This window comes from Diabrotica virgifera, chromosome 4, assembly GCF_917563875.1.
Source record: "Diabrotica virgifera virgifera chromosome 4, PGI_DIABVI_V3a".
Classification (NCBI taxonomy): domain Eukaryota; kingdom Metazoa; phylum Arthropoda; class Insecta; order Coleoptera; family Chrysomelidae; genus Diabrotica; species Diabrotica virgifera.
The window spans coordinates 37,136,908-37,152,603 of record NC_065446.1 but is presented as its reverse complement, the minus strand read 5'-3'; the positions used below and the strand labels follow the sequence as shown (position 1 = coordinate 37,152,603).

The 15,696-nt window shown below is 32.6% G+C and overlaps 1 protein-coding gene across 6 annotated transcripts in view; it reads right to left on the bottom strand.

Moving 5' to 3' along the window:
* Positions 1-3,945: 3,945 nt before the first annotated feature.
* Positions 3,946-15,696, bottom strand: part of LOC114329938 (kinesin light chain) — a 135,422-nt gene continuing 123,671 nt past the window's right edge. For all 6 annotated transcript variants that reach the window (XM_028279221.2, XM_050648152.1, XM_028279222.2 and 3 more), the window contains one exon: positions 3,946-9,281. In XM_028279221.2, the coding sequence (XP_028135022.1) occupies positions 9,186-9,281 (96 nt within the window). In that variant the 3' untranslated portion in view covers positions 3,946-9,185. The remainder of the gene's footprint in view (positions 9,282-15,696) is intronic.

Sequence of the window (15,696 nt, the reverse complement as noted above, 5' to 3'; positions counted from 1 at the left end):
CATGTTTTTTATAACAACTTGAGAATTACTGGATCGATTTGGATAATTTTGATTTTAAAATTAAATAAAATTGAATCTAATCGAATTGTAAGAAGTACTCACTTCTGTCGGCACTCTCTAAGTGCCACCTTCTTTTTTTTGTTAGGTGCTCTATCGATCAATGCATTATCTTTTCAACAGCATCTTGCAAAAAAGAACCTTGAAGTATCTTCAAAGTTATACTGAACTGCTAAATGGGTTAAATAACAATTACTTAATAATCGTGCTACATACAGTCGGAAAAATGAAAGAATACCCATGAACGAACATATAAAACACGCTGTATTTTCCAGTCACCGTGTCACAAAGAAAATTGTTCAGTGCAAGTACATGTAACAATAATTATTACATGTACTTGCGCTGGCCAATTTTTTGTTTGACACGGTGACAGGAAAATACAGCGTGTTTTATGTGTTCGTTCATGGGTATTCTTTCATTTTTCTTACTGTAATTAAGCTAAGAATGGTAAATTTTTTTATTGTATTGTGAAAACTTGACAGATGCCAATATAATGCGATAAAAGGGCGCAATGACTCGATTTTTTTCAACTTTAGTGTTTTAGTTAAATTAGTGATTCTTGTTCAATTTTCGTAAAATTTGCAGTGGCAAGTGTTAATAATGTTCTAATGTTGTTCTATGTGAACGTTAGTTTTTAATTTATTTTAATATATTAATAGAAATATATTAATTTCTAAAAGATGAATATCTTCGATTGGAATTTTTTCATACGGGTGATTGTAAAAATCTTTTTGTTGGGCAAATCTCTTCTGTTACTGCCCTTTTACAAAATATCGCATGTTGTCAAAAAGAAATAGCAAAAAAATGCGGTGTATCTTAATCTTTAATTCGAAGGTTGAGTCAAAAAGCTAAAGGGAAACATCATGTTACATCGATTTGGAGGGGTTGGTATGGCAGAAAGATTTCAGTCACTCCCAGAGGGCAACGATTTTTAATGAAATTGGCTGTAAAACAAAAAAGAGTCACCCATAGCGATATAAGGAATAAATTGGAAGAAGCAGAGTGTTCAGTATCGGGGTCCACTGTACGCCGAAATTTGTACAGTATGGGATTCAAATGTCATAGGCCAGCTAAGAAACAAAAACCATCACCACAAATGCTCAAGAAACGCTTAGTTTCGGAAAATTTGCATAAATATTATATGACTATAAAATATTAATGCAAATTGGTCCAAACTAAGCCCTTTTGAGCATTTGTGGTGATAGTTGTTTGTTTAGTTGGTTCCTTAACTGGCCTATGACATTTGAATCCCATGCTGTACAAATTGCGGCGTATAGTGGACTCGATACTGAACACTCTGATTCTTCCAATTCATTCCGTATATCGCTATGGGTGACTCTTCTGTATTTTACAGCCAAATTTGTTAAAAATCTTTGCCCTCTGGGAGTGACTGAAATCTTTCTGCCATACCAACTCCTCCAAATCGATGTAACATGATGTTTCCCTTTAGGTTTTTGACTCAATCTTCGAACTAAAGATATAGATACAGCGCATTTTTTTGCTATTTCTTTTTGACAACATGCGATATTTTCTAAAAGAGCAGTAACAGAAGAGATTTGCTCAACAAAAAGATTTTTACAATCACCCGTATGAAAAAATTCCAATCGACAATATTCATCTTTTAGAAATTAACATATTTCTATTAATATATTAAAATTAATTAAAAACTAACGTTCACATAGAACAACATTAGAACAATATTAACACTCACCACTGCAAATTTTACGAAAATTGAACACCAATCACTAATTTAACTAAAAAACTAAAGTTGAAAAAAGTCGAGTCATTGCACCATTTTATCCCATTCTATTGCCATCTATCAAGTTTTCACAATTCAGTCAAAAACTTTCACATTATTTTTAACTTAATTATGTAGCACAATTTGACGTATTGTACAAAAGACTTCTCCCCTACGCTGAAGAAATAGTAGGAGGATATCAGTGCGGTTTCCGTCCTAATAAATCAACAACGGACCAGATATTTACAGTGAGGCAGATCCTTGAAAAAACCCTAGAGTTCGGCGTCGACACCCACCACATATTCGTGGACTTCAAAGCCGCATACGACTCAGTTAATAGAGGTAAACTTCTACTTGCTATGGTAGAATTTAAAATATCGCTTTATCTGTATGTCAGAATATGTCAAAAATGATTTATTTCAAAAGTCACTTCTAAATATTTAAATTGTAAAAATTATAGTGAAGATGGATAAAACACCTTCACAATATCATGAAAATTCTTATAGAAAACGAAGTCCTGCCAGAAGAATCTCATCCGAAGTTTTCGCAATCCTTTGTTGAATTTTATTAGAGATTTTTGTAGGTCCGATAAACAAAATTTAAAGTTAACTGAATTAGTGAAAAGAGGAGCCCAAATTTAAAGACAGATGAGCGAACAAGAATGAACAAGACTATATTCGATCCTTTTTTGTAAATTTTAAGATAAATTCATGTTGTTTTATAATCTAAATTTAACCCTTACGCACAAGTTGTAGCCCATGTGACTAACAACTTCAGTGAGAAACTGAGTTTATTTATTATGTACTAGGTTGCTACAAATAAACTCTATTATTATTATTATTATCTTGTCCAATTAACTGAACTTACGCTCACAGGAGCAGAGAGCGTGGTAAAGATCCAGAACGATTTCTCAAGACCCTTCCATTGCAAAAATGGACTATCGTGTCTCTTATTTAACCTGGCATTAGAAAAAATAATTCGAGAGTCCCAAATTAACACGAATGGTACTATCTTTAACAAATCAGTACAAATTGTCGGATACGCAGATGACATAGACATCATAGGTAGATCTAAAGAATCTCTGACTGAAGCATTTCGGTCGTTAAGAGCACCTGCACAGAGAATGGGGCTAAATATAAATGTTCAAAAGACCAAATATATGTGTTGCACTAGGTCAAGCAACCCGACACCTGCAAGAATAATATTTGATGACCTAGAACTGGAAGGTGTCGACACCTTCATATACTTAGGCTCGCTGCTAACTAAAGATAACAATGCCAGTGAAGAAATTAAAAGAAGAATAGTACTCGCCAATAAGTGCTACTATGGCTTAAGAAGACAGATGGCCTCAAAAATACCTAGAAAAATTAAATTGACTGTCTACAAAACACTAATAAGACCAGTGCTAACATATGGCTCAGAAACTTGGTCACTCACTCAGAATGACCAAGAACTGCTCAAACGTTTTGAGCGACAAATTCTAAGACGAATATATGGTGGCATAAAAGAACAAGGTTTGTGGCGCAGGCGTTACAACTTTGAGTTGTATAGAAATTTTGGAGAACGTGACGTTGTACAATTCATTAAGGTAGCACGCCTTAGATGGATAGGTCATGTAATCAGGCGAGAGGAAGATGCCATAGTCAGAAAAGTTTTTGACCGAAGAGGGCCGATAGGACAACTAGCAAGAGGAAGACCGAGTTGCCAGATACAGGGGCGAATGGAGGATTGTTCTGAAGAAGGCTTTGGCTCATAAAGAGCTGTAACGACACTGATGATGATGATGATGTAGCACAATTATTAAGTAATTGTTATTTAACCCATTCAGCACGTTTGTATGACTTTCAACCTTCTTTTAAGGTGGTTCAAATGAAAAAACTGATATTTCTAGGGTGAGTCTAATAAATTGAGCAGGGACTGTATATTGGCCTCAAGCACGACTTCTTCGACCACGGCCTAGTTATGCTTCATATTTTTATTTGTTGAGTAGTCTCATGAATATTATTTTGATCAACGATTGTTCTGTGTATAGGTATAACTCAACAGATTTAACTGAAACCCTCACCTGCACCACATCAACAACCGTCTGTCGTGTCTTCTCTTCGCGGTAGATAAATGAGTTTTACTGTAATAGGTTTAAAAAAATAAACTATAACTGAACCTTTTATTGAATCTGTACTGTATACAAGCCAATAATATATGCTAGTATCGATCACCTTTATACTAACGATATAAAGTAAGCATGTACTCTCTATTCTGCTAAGAATAATAATAAATAAGAATATTATGTATTATCAGTTTATATAATAAAAAAATTGTTAACTCTTTTCAAATGGTATCAAGAAAATTTGTTCGTTAAGATTTTATGCGGATGGATAAATATTGTTATAAATGTTTAAAATCGTTATTGCACTAAAGCTTTTGAACTTTTTCGTAAATAGTTTCTGAAAGCTTTTGTTTAGTTTAGGAGAAAATCACAAAATGTTTGAAACCATTAGGTGCGTACACACATATGTCACGAACTCTCGACATAAACCAACTTTTCTTCGACCTATCTACACTCAAAGAACGAAATAGTGAAATTGTTGCATGAAATGTTACTTATTGCTTACTAAAATAATAGTATACTTATAAAATTATATAATTTTACACGTAAAATTGTATAATTTTACACGCTACTGAAATTCCTCCTCTTTCTCCTCAAATTCCGTAATCATCCACGAACTTCGAAAAGAATCACTGATATTACTATTTCGATCTCTGACTATTTGGCGGTAAAAGGTTTAATTGCTTCCTTAGTTGTACTAGTTTAGGTGTATCTACCAATCCTAGAATTAAGTTTGATGCATTATTTGCTAATAGAATACATAAAGGTAAGTAATTACAATTTTCTTTTAATGTTGTTACATAAGTATACTCCATCTAATTTACTTACCGTTGCACGTCATCCGCGTCATAGCCCGAGACGACACATGATACCAACACTAAATATTTAGGCGGTAGGTGTGTTCTTTTTTAGAATCACTTTGCCGAGCACACTGGCGTTACAGCCACTAATGCATATTTTATTATATACGCGTAGAAATAATATTTAAAGATTTCTATTAATGTTAACTTAAAGAAATACACAATAATTATGTTTCATTTAATTTGTATAAATGGATTATAAAGCGTTTTTATGAAGCAAATTTGTTCGGAATACACTGTAACTATAATCGAACGAAGGTGATATTTTGGCATAAATTGGTAACATTTATTTGACATGATATAATGATGATGATGATGATACTTCATATTTGTTTATATTCTTTACTATAAGTATTTGTTTCATTATATTTACTGTTTTATTATGTACTTTAACGTAAGATTATAACTTAATTCTTGTTTTCTATTTCTAAAGTTTTTATTTATTTACATTGAATATTAATTTGTTTTGCTGTATAATACACTTCCGCAAAAATTGTGTGATGTATTTGATTTAAAATAAATTCAAGAATTTTTTGTAATTGGGCAGCAATGTCAACTTAGATCTCTAACGTAAATAATGACGTGCAACAGTAAGTAAATTAGACGGACTGTAGATAATCTTTTCTCATGAGCATCTTTCAGTGCGTTACAGTTTTTCGATTTCTTTCTAACGCATTAAAATGTATGTGACAAAAAAAGGCACGTCGGTGATTACAGACATTTATAACATTTATTCTAGTTGTCGATAGATAGCGCTATAATCGAAAATAAAATTTACGAATTATATAATATATCTACGAATATAATGTGTACAATTTATAAGACTATACAAATCAAAGAAAATACCATTTTATAAATGCAATAAACACAATTGATTTGATTTTATTCCAAATTGCAAATAAAATGTGACAACTGTCAGATTTAACTAAAATGTCATGTTAGAATAAATGTGTATTATCCATTGACATATTAAGCGTAGAGTCGGCATACTCACCAAAAAAGCGTAACGCGGAAACAGCATGGAAACAGTCGATCGGTGGTCTATCTATCTCTTTTAACCAAACGATCCCGCGCATGTGACTGACAAAGATGGCTAGACCACTTAATCATATGTCGAAGTTACACCCCGATGCATTGAGTGGCATATCCCTAGCCAAGTCTATCCTTTTACATGTCTCTGGTATTATCCATAGAGTTATATATTAGCATAGAGAGAGTGTCATTCAGAGCGAAGTGACGGCACCATCTTTTTTATTTGGATTAGTGCTGTTTCACTCTTACGCATAGTAAAGCTGCTACAGTTGCCCTCCTCTTCCGTGCCTATATTCACACTGAATGTCATCATAGATTTTCGATACAATGTGTTAGAAAGAGATGCAGCAAACCAGTCCATGAGATCTTGTCGTCAGGAAGCGCGGAAGGTAGGCTCCCTCTATGTTAATATATACCTCTATGGTATTATCACGGAAATACCTTTTTTTCTATCATTTGTGACGCACTAAAAAATGCTCATGAAAAGGACCATACTTCTAATGCAACTAACACTTAGAACCGTATGTAGAATTAAACTTTTTTTTTCTTCACCTTGTTTGCATCCACTCCTAGAAAAAGGTATCCGCAATGAGTTCTCCACTTTTCTCTGTTTTGTTTTGTGTTATTTGGTGCCAGTTTCTCCCCACTTTTGCTTTGATATCGTCTAGCCATCGTTTTTGTGGTTTTCCTCTAAGACTGTGCTCGCGTGGTCTCTAATTTGACGTTTCGAAATCTACTCCGGAAATCGTTATCAAAAAAATTATGATTTATTGAGAATGTGTGAATAACCGCCAACTGTTGTTATAGGGCTTTTCATTCACAGTCATTTGTTTCGAACTTCTGTCATGTGTCACATAATATTAATATAACTACGTCCTACGTTATTGGTATATACCAATGATACAAACCAAAGACGTATGACGTAGATATATTAATATTATGTGACACATGACAGAAGCTCGAAACAAATGACAATCGATGAAAAGCCCTATTGAGGTTATGTTATAAGTCAACAAATATTGGATTTGAATGTACTTTGCTTATTAGGGTTGTAGGCAACAACTTTGGCTGAAAATATATGAGGATGGATGATTTTTTATGCCCTATGATACATCAAATTCTGATTATCCTGTTTGTGCAATAATTCTGTGTGTTATGTGATTCTATGTTTATGAGTTTTTGGGGTAAAAAGGTTGTGAATTCTATTTTCATGTAGGTATTGTGTAGTGTATGATAGAGATATGTGCTTCTCATTTTCCTATCCTCTATTGTTGGTATGTTTTTGTTGTTTACTTCTCTTTAAGTATTGGTAACCGAAGTCTGCTGTATCCTGCTGATGGATTTGCTACACATTTTTCTTCATTTAATAGAGATAAGGGATTTCTTTGATTTTTCTATTTTTCATGTCTGTTTTCTTCATGTTTATTGATGCATCTTTCCACTGTGGTCTGTGTTCATTGACCAAGGCATATTTTCTTATCCATAGGCGTAACCAGGACAATCCTAAGGGGGGTTAAAACTACCGGAAAGGGGGGTTACAACTACTGGAAGGTCTCCGAGGGGTATGGTGTTAAGCGTATAGAGCTCAAAGTACATCCCAAGGGGGGGGGGGGGTTATAACCCCCAGCCCCCCTGGTTACGCCTAAGTCTTATCTGTAATTTGTCGAAATATCTTATGTTTTAGAACCCTATCAAAATTGGAATGATGATGATTCGAGTTTGGTTTACGTATCACAGCCACCTCTGCGTAAGCTTGTGATTGAGGTAAGGGGAATATATGGACGCACAGGAGAACAAAATAACAGGCCAATCTTACTCGTACGGTTTCTTCCTCAATTACATTTTAACTGGAAAAAAAGGTACATTAGTACCGATGTGCTACGTTTCGGACTACATATTGAAGAAAATTTCCTCTTAACGGAGTTAACTTTTATGGAATAAATGAATATTTTTATATGGCGATTAAGATTGCGTTGAAATTCTTAATACTATGATTGTTTGAAAAATATCTAATAAATCGTTATGCCACTTCTATCCGTTGTAAGCTCGTAGGTAGTGGGGATAATTAAAAGTTCGCGACTTTTGTTGGAAATTTGACGTTCTGCTGTAATCAGAGTTGCATATAATTTTTATTAAATGGCTCACGAAAGTTGTTGTATTAAAGAGTCTCAATGTGTCACATAATATTAATATATCTACGTCATACGTCTTTGGTTTGTATCATTGTAAATACCAATAACGTATGACGTAGATATATTAATATTATGTGACACATGACAGAAGCTCGAAACAAATGACTGTGAATGAAAAGCCCTATTCTATAGATTCCCTCTCGCTAAGCATAAAGTTACATTATTTGCGAGGGCCGAAAGTTCCTTAGAATAAACAAAAATTATTTCTGAAAGAGATATTTTAAATTAAACATAACACTCAATTTTCTCGTCTTTTTCACCCCTATTTTTCCTAACTTATTAAAATAACCATTGTAGAAGATTTCAGGGACTTTTGGCCCTCGGTAATAAGGTTTGTTCCAACACAAAAAGACCAAAAGTCCGTCATAAACAAAACGTCTAAACAAAAATAATCGTTACATGACGGTTTTTCGTTGTGTTGGAACAAATCTGTAATATTTCATTCTGCGTTTTAATTTTTCAAAAATACTTATTAGTTTTCTCAGGATTCGAAACAAATTAATGCATTTAAAAATGTTGGCCCAAAATTTTACGTTTATGCTCTTAATTATTTATTTACGTGTAATAAGTGCATAATTTAACTTTTTAGTACATAAGTATTATACTATAATTATATTAAATTATACTATTTTGCAGAATAAATTTTTTCTAATATTAGCTGTCAACATAACTTCATAACGATAAGCAAAATCTTAAAAATAATCATAATGAGTAATAAATTCTGTACTTACTGATATTCATTATCGATTACAATCAAATTACTTCTTTGCGTTGTAAATACTACACGATAGGAATTAAATAATAAGTTTGAAACAATTTTATTTGATTTTTTCATATACCAGCGAAGCTCATAGCGAATAAGTTGTTATTTACCACTGATATAAAAACATAATTAAGAAAATAAATATACCACTTTTCACAATAAGAGTTTTTATTTAATAAAAATTAATTTAAATCAAAAATAATATGCAGTAATCTGGTTAATGAGATTATTACGGTATTCTGTTGAACGGTTTCAATCATTTTGTGTTTGCTTATACAAGTATTTTATTAATTTTCCTAAACAATTTAACTGGACAACCTTCATTTAGATGGAATGTTATTTGTTTAGTAAATATTACTATGTGTAAAACATTCTCAAACTTAAAAGCTCAACATTTACAAATTTTATATAAATTATTTAGTTACATATAAAATACCTAAGGCTTGCTTACTGGTGAATGAATTCCAAGCGCACTGAACAATTTTGTTTTTAGGCCACTTTTTTCTGTGTCTGGAGTTTTTGCTGTCGAAGTCTGTGGAAAAAAATGTTTCGTTAAGTGATGTATCAATATTAGGATTAACAAAAATAAAGGATTCCGCAACACTCCTTATGGAAAAAAGGCCCCGGTCAAATTTAATGAAAGTTCTCAGTGCGTAGATTAAAAAAGTCCATGGGATCTAGGTCTGAAAAACTATTATTCTGAAGTTACAGCCTTTTGAAGATATTGGATTCAGGTGCTCGGTTTACGTTAAGTGCACTAATTCACGGTCAAGTGAATGAAAATATTCATTATTTAAAGAAGAGACTCATTTTCTTCATGCATATTTGCGTCTTACACATGAATTCGCAATTAAAAATAGATGCACCATATTTTAGTCTTCAGAAAACCTCCGAAAAGTAATCAGAAAACTGAAAAAGTGCGATAGAAAATGTGCTGCTAGAGCGCCATAAGAATTATCATGTTTTCATGAATGCTTCACACTTATCCAAAACAAGCTGCAGTTCCGTTTTATCTTTGGAAATCTACTGAACAGCACTGGTGAAGCGTCAGTGTAACCACTGTTACCATTGGTAACAGTTAAAAATCTTGCAATAAATATTTTATGACTGTTATGAAATAATTCCATTTATATTTTTTACCAACAGAAATATTTGTTAATAGTACCTAATTCAGTAAATAGCCAACTAGACGCACGAAAATATTGGCGAGATAAATGAATCCATTGCACTTTATTATATGCTGTTACCAATAATGGCAGTGGTAACGCAGGAGAAACCTCGCTATCGCTCGGGACTAGCTCGTTTCTGAAAATATTGAAGAAGCGACGCGACGGCTCTGTTCGAGCGACGAGAGACGGCGCGCGGGCACGCTGTGTATATCAGTATTGTCACCATTTTGAGGATTGGTAACATTAGTTTAGTACCTATTTAAATACCTATTACAGATTACAGTGTGCGTGCATTTAAACATGGAAGAGTGTTGCTACGTATTGCGTAATTGATCAACTACTTGAAAAGTTATTCTCCTTGTATTTTTTATATAAAATTTTGAAAAAAAAAAATGATATTATTGAAAATGGAAGAATTAAAATATGAACAATAGTTTTCAAAATCTATTCTTTGTCCTACTTGTTCATTTTTTTATGTTTATTTTATGGTAGAATAATAGTAGAATAATATAGCGTGTGTCAGCCAAATGAAATAAATTCAATAGTTCAAATACTAATTGTTTTTTTTAAATGCTCAGATCTGTCGATTAGTATTTTAAATCTTAATTTTTTACATACACTAATAATGTATACAGGGTGTCCCAATTTAGAAATATGACGTCATCGTTAATTTTCTTAAATGGCAACACTGTTATTTTAATGGCTATTTAGATAGAGCGTGTAAAGCTATACATAACTGCAAAATATCAAATTTTTATTTTTTAACATTTACAAGATAATAAAAAATAAAGTTATGTCTGTAATGTGGAATAAACTTAATAGTTCAAATAATAATTGTTTTTTTTTGAAAAATGCTTAGACCTGTCGATTAGTATTTGAAATCGAAATTTTTTACATACAATAATAATGTATACAGGGTGTCCCAATTTAGAGATTTAATGTTATTTTTTATTATCTTGTAAATGGTAAGGAATAAAAATTTCATATTTTGTAGTTATGTATAACTTCACACACCCTATCACAATAGCTATAAAAATGACAGTATTGCCATTTAAGAAAATCAATGATGACGCCATATCTCTAAATTGGGACACCCTGTATACATTATTATTGTATGAAAAAAATTTCCATTTGAAATACTAATCGACAGATTTAGTCATTTTTCAAAAAAAAAAAACAATTAGTATTTAAACTATTGAATTTATTCCAAATTACAGACACGACTTTGTTATTTTTTATTATCTTGTAAATCGTAAGGAATAAAAATTTGATATTTTGCAGTTATGTATAACTTTACACACCCTATCCAAATAGCTATCAAAAGGACAGTATTGCCATTTAAGAAAATCAATGATGACGCCATATATCTAAATTGGGACACCCTGTATACATTATTATTGTATGAAAAAAATTTCCATTTGAAATACTAATCGACAGATTTAGTCATTTTTCAAAAAAACAATTAGTATTTGAACTATTTAATTTATTCCATTTGGCTGACACAAAGTGTATGTTTAGTTTGTTTATTATTTATTGTTATACCTGTTACATATACATAATTACATACATATAATTTGGGAATAGTGATTTGTTTAATTTTATACCACAGGATTGAAAACAAAAACTTATATTTGGGAGGTTCAAAATAATTTTTTTTTAAATAAGATTTTTTTACATCTGGTTTGGTAACACTTTAGAAAAAGTCACGCGTCGCCACTGCTGAACAGTGGCGGATTTACGAGGGGGGATAGAGGAATTCCCCCCATAACACGGTCTAGAATTAAAGAAAAGATTGTTAAAACATAAAAAATACATTAGCAGACATGAAACTTAAATTACAGACAGACAAATTCAAGTCAATTAACTCGATAGATAGGATAATTAAGGGAACTTATTGTATATACAGTAGAACCCCGCAAATCCGAACTAATTGGGGGGGACAGCCTGTTCGGATTCCGAAAAGTTCGGATTATCCGAAAGTTAGCCTTAACTAGTAGTTCAAAGCTTTCATTGTGATTTTGAGTAGCCAAACGTTCTCGCAAGAGTGTGGACAATATTTTTGGACTCAAGTTGACTACGAGAGAACCAAAGTAAGTTTATGTTTAACCTTTATAAACCTATAGATTAAAGTATAATATTTATTTTTAAGAAATTTTAAATGTCAAAGTCCTAGTAATCCTACATTGTCCAATTTTCTGGCTTTACTCTGTATAATAAACATGTTTTTAAGTTTTTGTCTTGAATTTTTAAATTTTTTTCCCTTTTCGTTGGTTCGGATTTGCCGAAAGTTCGGATTCGCGGGGTTCGGATTTACGGGGTTCTACTGTAACTTATTATCTATGTCTTTTATGTAATTTGGGTTTATCTATTTTATGTCTTTTGTTTGGTGTTTTATTGGAAGTGCCCTCATCCAAGGCAAACCTTCAGAAAACTGAGGAAGAACCAAAACAAGTGCTGCTAAAGCAGCACAAGACATCTCACGTTTTCACGCATGCAGAATAGAGTGCATCTAAAAAACATTAGATTTTCCGACTAAGCAGCAGTTTTTGCAAATAACTTGTTTAAAATAACCCATTGCAATGGTTTGCAAAGAATAATGCCCAGCATATTAGATATAAGTAGAGAACATGGTCTTGATCTCAATACGAAAAAAAAAACAAATACATGGTAGCAAATACTATTGACTGTAATACATCCAACTCCCACAGAAATCTGGAAGCACGTTGCCACTAGCGCCACTGTCGGCTTGCGGTGAAACTACGTTGTGGCAACGTAAAAGTTGGACTTTCAAATTTTTAACATTCAAATTTAATTTTATAAAATTTTGAATAACAAGCTAATTTTGCTAAATTAGATTAAAATAAAAATAGTTCAAACACTTATACAAAAACAATAATAAAGCAATTTTATAAATGTAAGGTTAGATTGCTCTAGTTATCACCGTAGACCGCCTAGATGGCGCTATTTTTTTGCTTCCTCAAATGTAATGGGAAATGTCAAGAGTTGTATGTATTACAGTCTATAGTATTTGATGGTAGTCAGTAAACGGGAAATATTAATTACAATCGTTTATCGAATCGGGTTTAAGTCATCTTCGACTATCTGTATAGATTTTGCTGATTTCTTTGATGTCTTCCAAAGCCTAAAAACCATAACACACTGAAGAAAATGAGTCTCTCTTCTTTAAATAATAAAAAATATTTTCGTTCACTTGACCGTGAATTAGTGCACTTAACGTAAACCAGCACCTGAATCCAATATCTTCAGAATAATAGTTTTTCAGACCTAGGTCCCATGGACTTTTTTAATCTACGCACTGAGAACTATCATTAAACGAACTTTCGTTAAATTTGACCGGGACCACTTTTCCATAAGGAGTGTTGCGGGGTCCTTTTAGGGATACGGCAACTTTCTTTTTTTATTTAGTGATTTTTGCGATTAGACAACGTGGGTACCCTATGATTACTGGACAGAACACCCTCTATGCATGTCGCGCATGAAATATACGCTGACAGGGATACGTATATCCATACAGACAAAATGGTTTTATCTGATTTCAAATTAAAGGTGCGGAAATTTTCAGAGGTCACAAGAATGAGTAAAGAGTGCACTAGTCATATTTTGAACGATGTTTTGAATATAAAAAAATACGTGACCAGACATCTCGTAACGCGACAGTTCGTAACTATACATATTTGTAAAGAACAATTCGTAACGTCAAAACTGAATTATTCTATTTATTTTTTTTTTAACGGGGAAACTAACTTTTATTACAGTTACAACTGAAATTACGTTTATCAACACAAATAAATTTTTAAAATTTTCTTAAAATAAATATCATCTAGTGATGTAAATTGTATTAATTTTATTATTCTAGTAAGTAAATATATTATTATTAAACTGTTTTTATTTGTTTCATTATTTTTCACACTTGTTTTACAACTGTAAATCTCTCTCTCTCTCTCTCTCTCTCTGTCTCCTCTCTCTCTCTCTCTCTCTCTTGTCGTTTCCCCATTACTGAGGATCGTGATTTCTTCCAATATTCTTAACAATGTTTCTCCATAGGTCTCTATCTTCAGCTGCTGTAAGAGCTTCGCAGAATGAGTTTCCAGCTGAATTCTTTATTTGGTCAGACCATTTAGTTGGTGATCGTCCTCTTTATCTTCTCCTCGGAACGTTTCCAGAAACAATTAATCTCTCCAAACTGTCGTCACCTCTGCGAACCACGTGACCAAAGAATTGCAGTATTCGTTGCAGACATATTGTGGACAGCCTTTTTTTAATCTTGAGTTGGTTTAGAATGGAAACGTTTGTCCTATGAGCTGTCCAAGGTATGCGCAACATTCTTTTCCAGCACCACATCTCAAAGGCATCAATTTTTTGGCGCTCGCATGCGCGAAGAGTCCAAGTCTCTGCTCCGTATAGAAATATTGAGAATACAAGGGTATTCACCAGTCTCATCTTGATATTTGAGAGATAGATCTGTCTTTCCAAACTTTAGTTAGGCGACTCATCGCATTTTTTGCCATACCAATAAGTCTCTCCGAACTTCTGCTTCACAGTTACCATCTTTAGTTATACTAGACCCGAGATAGACAAAAGTGTTTACTATCTGGTATTCTTGTAACCTGTTAGTTAGTTGAATAGTGTCGAATCTGTCGACCACCATTATTTTTTTCTTAGCTTTATTGATTTTTAGACCAACTTTATTGCTTTCGTACTCAACTCTTCGCAGGAGATCAAACATTTCTTGCTCGTTTGCTGCTATAAGTTGCTATCTTGGACTGGTACAGATTTTTAAAAGTTTCACCAGGTGCATTGGTGCGCCAATTTTTATTAAAATTGACCACAGATTTATCCAGCTTACACAATCAAATGCCTTTTGGTAGTCAACAAAGCATATAATCATAGATACTTGAAATTTTCTAGACTTTTCAATGAATTGTCTCAGGTTCAGGATTTATTCCCTTGTACCTTTACCCTTTACAAACCTCGCTTGTTCCTGAGGTATTTGGTAATGTAGATAGGTTTTTAATCTGTTTTTGATGATGTGTAACAAGATTTTACTAGCATGTGTTATTAGTGACAGTGTGCGGTCAAGAGATAATTCAAGATCATTTTTTTTAATTCTTTAGTGGTCATATTAAAAAGAATATATGCAAAAATATGTGTGAAATATATCTAAAAAGAAGTTGTCTTAAAAAAGCACCATTACTTTTAGTATAGGAATGTAAGCAAAATGAAAATTTTATTAAATTTAGTAATATGTAGTCACGAACTGTCGCCGTTAAGAATTTTTCGAATTGGGCTTTGAATTGCTTTGTCATCCATCCGGCTTATTCTTCTGATTTGGCCCCCTCCGGTATACGTTCCCAGATCTGAAGAAATGGCTCGCAAAAAAAGGAAAATAACTCTAACGAAGAGCTAATTGACGAAACAAACGCCCATTTTGCAGAGCTTCCTACAATATTTATATTGAGCTAAAAAGAGACGTTATATCGAATAAAATAAAACAATTTTCTGGAAAAACATGTTTTTCATTTCAAAGGATGTTACTTATCGGACAACTTAGTAGATGAATTAGTAGAACTTTATAGAAAAAAAATGACATTCTAGAATAATAGAAGAGTAATAACTACTAATCCTTCCTAGTTAAGGGGGGAAATAGGTTTAGGAGCCCGATTTTTCATGTTTTTTTAAAAAAATTTTTTAGGTAGAAAAAAAAATTTTTTTTTGCAACTTTGGGATCATTTTATACATATTCTAAAGTATATGTCC